This window comes from Scatophagus argus, chromosome 2 (assembly GCF_020382885.2).
Source record: "Scatophagus argus isolate fScaArg1 chromosome 2, fScaArg1.pri, whole genome shotgun sequence".
Lineage (NCBI taxonomy): Eukaryota > Metazoa > Chordata > Actinopteri > Scatophagidae > Scatophagus > Scatophagus argus.
The window spans coordinates 15,400,050-15,411,529 of record NC_058494.1 but is presented as its reverse complement, the minus strand read 5'-3'; the positions used below and the strand labels follow the sequence as shown (position 1 = coordinate 15,411,529).

At 42.3% G+C, this 11,480-nt stretch overlaps 2 protein-coding genes across 6 annotated transcripts; one reads left to right on the top strand and one right to left on the bottom strand.

Annotated features, from left to right (window-relative positions):
- Positions 1 to 49: 49 nt before the first annotated feature.
- LOC124072062 (zinc finger and BTB domain-containing protein 5) lies at positions 50 to 7,279 on the bottom strand. Of its 5 annotated transcripts, none has more exons than XM_046413221.1 (4): positions 7,198 to 7,279; positions 5,780 to 6,017; positions 4,782 to 5,612; positions 50 to 4,414 (listed from the first exon to the last, which is right to left on the bottom strand). In XM_046413221.1, the coding sequence occupies exons 2-4, from the start codon at positions 5,987 to 5,989 to the stop codon at positions 3,251 to 3,253; spliced, it is 2,205 nt and encodes a 734-aa protein (XP_046269177.1). In that variant the 5' UTR covers positions 5,990 to 6,017; positions 7,198 to 7,279; the 3' UTR covers positions 50 to 3,250. The 5 variants fall into 5 exon arrangements, with proteins under 5 accessions (XP_046269177.1, XP_046269195.1, XP_046269160.1 ...); XM_046413239.1 differs by lacking the exon at positions 7,198 to 7,279 and adding an exon at positions 7,111 to 7,182; XM_046413204.1 differs by lacking the exon at positions 7,198 to 7,279 and adding an exon at positions 6,694 to 7,100.
- A 359-nt stretch (positions 7,280 to 7,638) lies between these two features.
- Positions 7,639 to 11,307, top strand: polr1e (RNA polymerase I subunit E). The gene is made up of 12 exons (XM_046413250.1): positions 7,639 to 7,786; positions 8,696 to 8,799; positions 8,893 to 8,969; positions 9,061 to 9,146; positions 9,244 to 9,299; positions 9,397 to 9,541; positions 9,744 to 9,854; positions 9,994 to 10,090; positions 10,193 to 10,326; positions 10,409 to 10,490; positions 10,731 to 10,862; positions 11,021 to 11,307. The coding sequence occupies exons 1-12, from the start codon at positions 7,723 to 7,725 to the stop codon at positions 11,184 to 11,186; spliced, it is 1,254 nt and encodes a 417-aa protein (XP_046269206.1). The 5' UTR covers positions 7,639 to 7,722; the 3' UTR covers positions 11,187 to 11,307.
- The last annotated feature ends 173 nt before the right edge of the window (positions 11,308 to 11,480 follow it).

The window sequence follows — 11,480 nt, the reverse complement described above, 5'->3', positions numbered from 1 at the left end:
ATCTCTGTGCTGTTTCGACTCACATTTCATAGAAATGTCACCAGAAACAAAACTGAATTTCATTGTTTTTTTTATTCAATCTATACATCAACTGAACATACTATACAATCTTCATAGCCTTCAACAAGAGACAAACATTTAGTCCTTTCATGGTTACACTATGTTAGAGTAAAGAAAAAAAACCAGAAATACTTCAGATTTGGCATATCGACAAAAGTCCAGCTTTTCAAGCTAGAAGGCATAAGGCAGTGACTTTCATAATCAGTTTAAGCCTTTCATATATTTTGACATGTTGGCATATTCTTACAGGGGCAATACGATCAGTGCATTTTTCAGAGATTGACTATCACATTAATTTATGCAACAGCTTTAGTAGACAGCACCATAATGATCCTTAACAGGCCACTGCGTGAGACACGGAGGCTGTTTTGGAGGGCTACATCTCTCCTTTGCATCAAGGCCTCTACAGCTCGGTCTATCTCCAGAGGATGTACCTCCTTCCTCTTTCCAGAAAGCAGAGGAGGCTGAATGTGAGTTGGGAGCACGCAGGAACAGACAACAGAATCAAGACCATTTCAAATTCTGTGGCCTGCCTTAAGGACTTCGCCATCCATAGTCCATAGTGTCAAAAATTACAGGGTGAAGAGCTTAGCTTATGTTACAGGGTGAATATCCCAAAAGGCAATTATTCCTCTGAAGTAAAAGGTCAAGACTATCCATATTATCCATTAAATATGTTTCAAATAAAATTGCGTACAGGCTAACAGTGTGATGACTCTACAGTACAATAAGGTGCCAACTAGAAACTGAAGCCATGTGTTGCTAATTGACAGTGTAGGCGACACAATACAGCAAGCAATTAAGCATACAAAAAGGTAAACGTATTTAAAAGTGTTATTTTTTCCATTTTGGTTCACTATAGCATAACTCTACAACACTGCATGAACACTGACCAACTGTCCACCAAATGAAGCTGCTCTTAGTTACAACCCGCAGGAGGCCAAGCATCCAAAACTGGGTTGATGTAAAAGTCCTTTTTTTTTTCTATGAGATGCAAATTTAGATTTCTTCTCAGCATGTCTGTGTCATTATTATTATTTTTTTTAATCTTAACTGAAACATCACTGTCATTACAATTACAATATACTGTATGACAGCATTTAACAAGTTACAGGTAGACATTAAAACAGTTACATATATATATAAAAAAAACAATAACTCCTGAAATTAATATTCAAAATGACAGAAGACCTTATAAAACACTGATAATTTCTCCCCATGTGTATTTGCATTTCACAAACTGTGGAAATGATTATTATGGTTGCCATCAACATGTTACAACCCTCAGCTTGCAAACTCATCCTGACGATAGTGTAAGGGAAGGACGTTTTCATAGTTCAACATTCCAGTAAACATATTTATGAAAAAGAACGTTTTGTCTAAGTGCTTTTGCAACACATCAGATGTATAAAGAAACATGTATAAAGCACTCAAGTACAGCAGCAACTTATACACATTTTGTTTTTCATGAGTTGTTTTGTCTCTCCTCCAGGAGAGATAAAAATGGTGAAACCAACCACAAATGTGCAATATTTATGACTCTGCCTTTTGGCTAACTTCAATGCCTTTTTACATAAACACACAAACTGTACACACAAGATCACCAGCGACCAGAGAATCTTGGCTGATGTGTGGACGGTCGATAAACTTGTCGGCCACAGCTGAACTTCCTGTGGTCACTTCGGGTCATTTATTAGTAAGGGCCAAAAGTCACTTAGTGCCATATCGTACACAGATGAAAATCCCAACAAACTTTCAACAGTTCTACACACCATCACACAAAATAAGGTGCATTTAGAGCGCATTTTCCTGTGTAGCTGTTATCTAGGTATTAAAATGTAATTATAATACAATGTTTTGTCAGTTTTAGTTTTCTGAAAACAAAATACAAGGCCAAGTGGATGCAGATTTATTTTGCTGCTTCCAATACAAAGATGGTGCAAGCTGACACTATTCTCTCCCTTGCTGCTATCATTACTTTCACTCCCCTGAAACAACAGAGCTTAATTTTAAAATAACCAACTCTGACTGTCAAGCACAAATTATGGCAAAAGTGATTAGCTCAAATCACAGTTTCCCATTTCACCAAAACTGGTATTCGATAAGCTCAACACTGGACCCAACAGATTCGACAAAGCGAGACATTTATTCCTCAGTGCAAATTGAAATATCATGCCAGCCACCATACATATCCTTAACGTTAAATGAGCTCAGGAACATTTCCTGTGATTGTAATTTAAAGGTGCTTGGGTCTGAAAGGCAACTACAGCAGTCAAATAGCTCAGTTATTTTGGGTGACTACTCTACTGGTCGACAATGTCGCTCGCTTCAAATTTAATCTCAGAATAACATTTATAGTTCTTGTCCATTTGATAACATTTACACAGCATACCAGCTACAGGGTAAAAAAAAACAATACAACACTAGACTCCTGTCATGCTATCTATTGGCTGAACTACAAAAAGCTACAGAATTCAGCATCACAGGACTGAATCTGAATCTTTCTACCTTCTTGAACAGTAGAGAAAGAATCACCGGTTCTTACAGACATCACATCTGGCACCCAAAGTGAATCTGAATCAGTCGATCCACAGTCTACACGAACGCCCTCGCACAGACGTAGGCACAATCAATGTGCACAGTGTAACTGTGACTCAACAGTCTGATGTGGGATGCTGCTACATGTTTTACGAATGTGCAATGAAAAATCTACACACTATTTTACATACCATTTGTTCTTAATGTTGGTGCTGCACAGCTGCCTGTGATCTGCACACACTCGAGATGAGTGTTAGAATAACAGATTCAAATTTGCTTTAGAAAGTGCACCACAAATGACAGATGTTCAGCATTAAAGGATCGTTTCAACAAAAAAATTCATCTAGAAAGCAGATCCACATGGTTCACTTTAGAAATACAGCCAACAGTATGGCTGCTTAAAAATCAAGCCCAGTGTAGACCTACGATTAACCCATAGCATTAAATGCGGCACTTTGCATGTCCTGCACCCCCGTCATCTTTCAACAACTTTTACCAACTTGATTGCGTGGATTTATCATCCCTGCCTTTGGTCTGTGATCAGGACTAGTTGATTTGGACAGAATGTCTGTCTCAGCTTTAGAAAAATCTAAACATTGTTGGGACTTTAAATTCCACCCATCACTGATTCCTAACGTATTCAACTGCAGTCCTACAGCAGGGCACTGGGCATGTTACTGTTCTGCCAGCGCAGACAGGTCGTCTTGGAATGCTTGTATAGGTGGGAGGACTGGCTGAAGCGCTTCCCACACTTGAGACATGCGTAGGGTTTTTCTCCTGTGTGGACTCGGATGTGTTTCTTGCAGTCAGTCAGGGTGAGGAAGGTTTTGCAGCAGATTTTACAAGCGTACTTGCGGGCTCCCTCGACCACCAACACGTTATGCTCCGACAAAGCCTTCTTGCACTTGGACAGGACATCGGCTGAAGCTCGGGTCAGCTGAGGGGGCAGGGAGGTGGGCCTGCCACTGTTCATCTCATACTCGCCACACTTGTTTAGAAGAAGAGGACTTGCCAAACTTGAGGAGGATGAGGCGGCATCCTGGAGAACACTGTTTACTCCTTCATCTCCTCCCATGCCGGTGGCCATCTTTGGAGCGATACGTCTATAAGCTGGAAAGCCCAGAGTAGCAGACGCTTCCCCAGCCCCTCGTGAGGGTCGCCCTAGGGAATGAAGGCCCAAACTAGAGCGCTGAAAGTCTAAACCAAAGGGATAAACTCCTACACGCCCTGCACTACCACTTCCTGTATTTTCTCTAGGGTTCTCCAGACCATCATGAAGAGGGCGGAGGAATAGAGAATCGGCTTGTAAGCTGTCACCAAAACTATTGTGACCCTCACCAAGCGGACCTGACTGCAGAAGGGAGGAAGAGGTGGAGCCAGATGGCCCAGCAGCTTCCTGTCTAAGCAGGAAGTGATGTGCTACTGTATCGCCAGTTGTTGTGTTGGGGAGGTCATCCTCTCCAGCAACCAAGCCTGTCCCACCACCTCCAAAATCCTTAGGGCCGAGGAAGCTAGAAATACTAAAACCAGGTTTGCTACTCAGTCCGTTATTACACCCAAAACCTCCTCCTCCTCCAGCACCTCCTCCCATGCTGCTCTTGAGGAGAAGCTGTGAGCTGGGCTGCAGCAGAGAGTCAGAACTGGGTTGGGGTTCAGAGGTGAAGCTGCGGTCGCTGCTCTCTGGGCTCAGCTCCGCCTTCTCTTCCTCCTCTTGGCCTCCAGGCTCAGCTGGGTCGCTGCCTTCAGCCTGCGATGTCACGTCACTGATTTCATCAGTTGGCTCTGGGGAGCTTAACGGCTCTTGTTTAACCACCACCTATGTAACGCAAAGGAGGAGTTTTATTTAAGACCAAAGGAGACGATCAAGCAACACGCAAAGACAGCAGCTAGACTAAAGCAGTGTAACTTAACTGTGCATCTGTGTTATATGTTTTTGTTTGTTTTCTCTCAAAAACTACTTACACAGATTTCTTCTTTAACTACACATATGAGTTATTTCAGGAAAATTCACATAATTCACACAAGATGGGTAATGATTACAGTACAAATCTTATTTCATGCAAGACTGAGCAGTCTTGAGAGTTTGGTGAAACCAACAAGATTTAGAAAACAAACATGAAAATGTTTATGTTAATGCATGAGGCTTAATGAGAATAAGTCACTTGGCAACAAATCAACCTTACCTTCTGCTCTTCGGCCTCCTCCTCCTCTGTCCCTGATTTGATCTTCACCGCTGCTCTGTTGTCATGTTGCTCCTGGTCTTCCATGTCCTCCTTCTTGCTCACCCCTCCCTGCATTCTCCCCAAGTCACCCCCCCCACAATGTCCACTGTCCGACTGGCTGGGCATCTGAGGATCATCTTGAGACACCCCTACTTGGCCAGTGATTGTGCCGTCCAATTTGGATTCATCCCCCATCTTGTGGGAGTCAGGGGAGAGTAGTGCTCCTTCCCCTCGCTCTGCGCTCACCCCACCTTCTCCTAACATCCCCAGGTTTGGGGCGGAGGGACGCTGCCTCTGCCTGGCTCTCTCCTCTGACAGGGCCATTGAAGGCTTGCGTTTGTGGAAGCGTCGGATTGGAAAGGAGGCTCTCTGTTCAACGACTCCCCTGCTGACTACATTTCCAGCACCCTCCTCCTCCATTCCACCCAAAGCAGAGCTCACCAAGCTAAGGCCCAGCTGCTGCAGGAGGAAGGAGCGCTGCAACTTTGATGTGGCAGCATTTTCTGTGAGGTTAGCATTAGCCGCTAGAGTAGGATTTACTGATAAATCTGCTACTTGCTGCTGCCTGTGCCTCTGCTGCTCCTGCTGACGGTGGTGATGGTTGGGTCTGTCAGATGAGGGGGACATGGGCAGTGTGCGCGTGGTCAGGTAGTGCTTGCAGGCTTTGACCACATTGTTGAGGTGCAGATGTGAGGCTGCAAGGAGAATATCCATGACGTTGCTCTCCCCCAGCATCAGTGTAGAGGTGTACATCATGTCCACCAGAGCAGCAAAAGCTTCAGCGGTCACCACCTGCAAATGCACAAGAAGTTTACTGATGCTGTAGGCACGATGGGAAACAGTAGCAAATTCTACTACTGCCACTTACTATCACCAACATACTAATTTTCATCCCTATAAATGAGAGTGTAATATTATCATCCCTGCCATTTTTAACACAATATTTTTAAGATCCTTACCTCGCTGTCCAGCTGGATCATATTCATGCTTGCATCTCCCTCTGCAACAGTAAACAGGGCTCTGAAGTGGGTGCTGCAAGCTGCCAGCACCGAGCGGTGGGCTTTGAAGTGTCTGCTGCCCACTACAATGACACAGTCCCACAGCTGACCGTGGACACGCTGATAGTTGAGCTGCTGGAAGATCTGTTCAAAGTGGCCCGGGAAATCCATGACCCCAGAGACAGACGCAGGTCAACGACTGAATGGAGAGAGGAAGAATCTACTGTAACATTTATTGATAACCGCTTTGATAATCAAATCGTTTCAAACATTTGTTGACCAGGTCTCCCAAATATTTGCTGCTTCCATCTTTGCAAATTTGATGCTTTTCTCTGTCATGTATTATTGTACACAAAACACATTTGATTTTTGATTTCTTGGCAAACAATGGAAACAGCAATGAGTATTTTTCACCATTTTCTGACATTGCACAGATATATCCACAGACTAGGATGATGATGATGATGATGATGAGGTCATATAAGCAAAAACTGTAGTGGACATTTATTTTGTGACCCTACAGATGAGGAGGGCCTCCAAAACTTCCAGTGTAATTATGAATCAGTGTGCACGACGAGCAATGTTTTCAGTTTTCCGTGCTATTACAATATACTATGAAATATTTTTTACTCAAGCTGGTCTATCTATTGACTGGCGTTTAAGGTTAAACGGCACTGATAGCCAAGTAGCTACAAAGAACAGCCGCGGACTGTACTCTGCATTGTGAAAACCTTTCATAGGTATTAAGATAGTTAGCTAGCAAGACTGACTAACACAGGACCCTTTAGTTGATAAGCTGTTAAATTGGCACAAACACAGCATTCTGTTTTATGACGATGAGATTAACGTGGTGAGCAAGTAATAACTAGCATTACCTTGAATATTCCAACAGCGTAACGTAAGTAACAAGAGGCAGAAACCGGGCCCTAACCAGAAACTGCCACGGCTAAAGTTAGCTGGCTACTGACCAGTAAAACTGGCTGTTAGCTACAACAGAAGCAGACGCATTCGGTGACCTGGCTGGTATGCGTATCAGTATCGAAGCAGCATTTTTCCATCAAACGTAGCTATAGCTAGCCAGCATCTCTGTGGGCTGTCCCCCTGCGGTCCACTAGCTACCAGTTCACTCACACTGAGTGGTTTGGCTGTGGGGGGAAAAAGCTGCCAGGGATGTGCGCTCAGGTGCCTGTTTGTCTCAAACAGTTAGACTTCGCCTGTGTGTTAACACCGCCCCCCTCCGCAAAAAACAGACACACTCAGATATAACAGCAGTAAATAAGACAGATACTGACTATCAGTGTCTATCCCTGCCTGACGTGAATGTGTTATGATTTCGAGTAATTTATCACCCTCAGACGGTTTTTACCAACCAGACTCACAGGGTGGCGCTGTGCTTCGCTTCCATGTCTGTGACCTCGCCGAGGTGAGAGCACGCAAGTTTCACCACAAGATGTCGCTGCCGCCACCCCAGAGCCTGTGTATTCAAAGAGTATAGAGTGTCAAGATATTGAACATTCGATAATTCTACTCTGACGCCATTCAGTCTGCTTCGCTCTTCCCATGCATGTTAAAGATTTATTTTACGAATACCCGTAAAACCGAATACCCGAAACCAAATAACAAAATTTTCACGGAATGGTACCTTTTGTGTCTCACTGCAAATCTCATTTCACATGGGAATATACAAAATAAATTTCCTAAGTCTTCCCTGTATAAAAATGTCTTTGATAGAATATATGTCTGATAAAAAAGACTTGCAGACTATAAAAGAGAAAGAAAAGAGTAAGTACATTACTCCGAGTATTTTAAGCACTTAAAGTTGTTTGATGAGGTGAACTTTTACGAAGCCGGAAGTACAAAAGAGCGATTCTCTTGCCTCATCTGGAAATTCCTGCAAAACAGCTATGGCTTCCTCCTGCTCGTTGGTGTGTTGTGGAGAGGAGAGGGACACCGATAAAGCTGTTATTGGTGGGTATCTAATATTTGTTGACAGTGGAAACCTTTCAGAAGAACATTTTAATTGTAATCATACCTGTATATGTTTGGTGGTGCGTATTTCCTCTGTTTTAAACAGGCATTTGTGATACACACGTGGGTGCTGGCAAAACGGCCAGTTCGTTTTTGACTTCTGTGCTTGGCTGAGGTTAATCTCGTCTTTCAAGTTAAATTTCACAGTAGTCAGCATAGTGGAGAAATAACGTTATCGATAAGTGTGTTTATGTTGTTGCTGCTTGCATACATTCGACTTAATGTTCACGTGAATATCATCCTAAAAGTTTTAATAATCGTATTACAATCAGGTATTGACACGGGCAGAAGTAACAATATAACAAACTAGAAATACTCTGTTGCAACAAAAAGACAGTAAAGCAAAGTATTCACTATTTATAATGTCCCAGTTCAGAATAAGACGTATTGTATCATTGAAGTATAAGAATTATATTTCATGCTTTAATATGTATATCGCTTTAGATAATACAGTTGATAAAAAACAGGGTTTTTCTTTAATATGTGTACTGCCTGATAGATTTAATTTTACCAAGAGGTCAATAAAGAATGACCACAGCCTTTGTAAATGTATCACACATTTTATTTCTTATATTCAAACTTATTAATCGAAATCGGCAAAGTAACTACAGTTATAAAATAAATGTACTGGAGTAAAAGGTAGAACGTTTGCCTCTGAGTTGTAGGACAAATATAAAATAGCAAATTACACAAATTCCATTAGAAATGCAGCCATTAACCGTTTAGCAGAAACTGGAAAGTGTAAGTCCCTCAAAATGTTACTTCATTAAAGTAACTCAGGAAATATACTTAGATACTTTGCACCTCTGGGTATTTATTAGTTTCTCATTATGTTTCTCCTGCTCACAGTCCAATTTTCAAATGGCAGCATCACAAATGCAGACAAACTGGATTTCAGGATGTACAAGAATACAGATGAGAGTAATCCCAGGAAAAAGAATCGGCGGATTTTGGTGAGAAAAACGAAAGGCTGCTTTCATCCTTAGTACAGTGTGTTTGCACTGTACCTTCCGTCTTTCATGTTGCTTCTGATATCCCCTGTCCAGGTTGCTGAATCGGACAGACTGTCTTATGTTGGAAGTAATTTTGGACCAAGTTCCTTGAAATGCAACAACCTTTGCAAGTATGTTAATGTAGCATGTGTCAAGTTATTGTGACTGTGGCGAACTACTGCCATGAAGACAATTAATAATCATGATGTTTGGTGTGTTTAGCTATTATGTAGGAGTGTTGAACAAGCAGACCATGCAAATGGAGGTGCACAGTGCTCAACTTTTCAACATGCAACCTGTTATACCAGGTAAAAAAGGGGGAGGAATCACCTGTATGTATCGTTTACTCTATGAAAGGTGATGTTAAAGCCGTATTTATTTATGTGTGATGTGATCTTTCATCAGGAGAAACAACAGAGACCACAGATCCCCAGGACGCAACGCAGACCTACAGAGACAAGGTATGATGGCTTGTCCCGTTTATATCGCAAGAAGAGAAAACTGAGTCTAAATAAAAACAAACTTGATCTTTAATATTATGATGAATGTCCTCTTTAGGTTGACTCTTTGATTGAGGCATTTGGCACCAACAAACAGAAGAGAGCTCTGACCTCCCGCAGGCTGAATCAGGTGGGCAGTGATACCCTGCATCAAGCTGTGGCTAAGGCTGCCAACACTGTGATTGACCAGAAGGGTCTGGAAGGTAAGCTACATAGTCACCTTGTCTAAGTCATGGAAATGGAAGTCAGTAGTCTAAAAATTGTCAACTACTCCACTCAAAGAAATCTCAAAATTATGATTAAACATCTGGTTGCTTGAGTTGTCATCTTTCTCTCTCTGTCAATTTGTTATTCACGATCATCTAATTTGTTCTGTTCTGTTCTCTTGTCTCTTTCTCCCCTCAGCTCTACAACAGGAAGTGGCTGAGACCGAGTCCCAGGGGGACCTGGCTCTCCACCTGCCTCCCTGCCATGCAGATGCTGACAAACCTGAAAACGTCTACCTATTTGACGATCGTATCCTTCGGTCTCTGCGTATATGTGTTTGTATCAGTTAGGGAGTTTGAGAACAGTAATGGTGGAATGGATAATATAACAGGAAGTGAGAGCTGCAGCTGAGTTTGTTCGGGTCTCTGCCCTTAATCGATATCTGCAGTCCTGAGTCCAGCAGAGTTTGGGGCTTTAGAGCAGGCTGGTTCCAAGATGGCAGCACTCACCTCTGAGGAGCTGCAGAAGATGAGAGATGATGGAGGGTAGGCTGACAAAAGGCCTCTCAGTTGCTGAAACATTGTTATCATGCTGCGTTTTGTTTCCTTGTTTCCTAATCATTGTTTGTGCTTTTTTTTTAATTTAAGGTGCCTCTGTGTTATGAAGCTCCTAGAGAGTATTCCAACTGTGGGTGAAGAGATGAGAGATAAAACGTCACGCTGTGCCTTTTACCTTTCACTGCTACTCAAACTGGCACGACAGAAAAGCATCACCCGCAAGTGTGAGTAGTGTTGTTTTCCTTTCACCATGAGTGTGTCTATAGTGCTTCACAGGCCAGTTGTGATTTATGCTTGCATGTTCAGTTGGGCAGGAGGAAGGCTGTCCTCGCATCATTCAGAGCAAACTGTTCAGAACATTCACTGTGGACACTTTCAACAATGGCAGGTAGGACACTGATGGAACATCTAGTAAAAGATCTGCTTTTATACTATTAGCACCTTGTGAGGATATATTTCAAATCAACTGATATTTCACATTACTGCAGTGTGTGTGTTGCAGTATTTTGAAGCTCTTTTCCCACCTAGATTTATTTGTTATTTCATATTAGTTCCTATTATATTTGTTGTTATTCATTCATGCATTCAGTCTTGCATACAAACACACATAAGCCCTTTTCCTTTTTAGGGTCCAGAACATGGTGTCTTCATCAATGCGTGCTAAATTAGCTGCACACTCCCTGGCCCTGCTTCTGCATGTGAGTCACATGACTGCTAACCTCACACTACTGCACCGTGACCTGGGAATCACTGAGGCCAGGTAAGCAAGTTTATTTTTCTGCCTCTGGGTTCATAACATTTTGAACAGTTGTCTGCAAATGATTATAACACCGAATAAACCACTGTCAATATGAGGTGAATTAGGAGAACTGATGTTTCTTTTCTTTTCTTTTTTTGTATGTGTGTGTCTTTGTATAGGATGACTGAAGTAGCCAAGTCAATGGGACTGACTCTAATTAGACCTCTAAGGGGGAAGGCTGTCGAGGCTGGAGTGCAAGACGAACACAGACTGGCCTCTCTCGTTCTCCCGCTGGTCAAATACGATCAGTTCATTGAGCGACGGAAACGCAAGAAAATGCACTGAAGAAAAAGATGAGAGAAGACGAGAACTGGATAGTGACGGGAGGTCTATGAGAATGCCACAAACAAGAGCTGTTTATTAATGCATTTTGTACACAAATAAAGCAGTGAACTTTTGAGTTGTATATGATAGTGTTTCTTAATGCTTACTGTGCAAGATACAAAAAAGCAGAGTAATGAGCTGTAAACAAATTCTAGATGACACAAAACATCTAGCATGGACAGTCAAAACGTATAGGCACATATTGCACACTGAACATCACTTTCCTTCAATAACTGGCTATTACCAGGCGAGTCT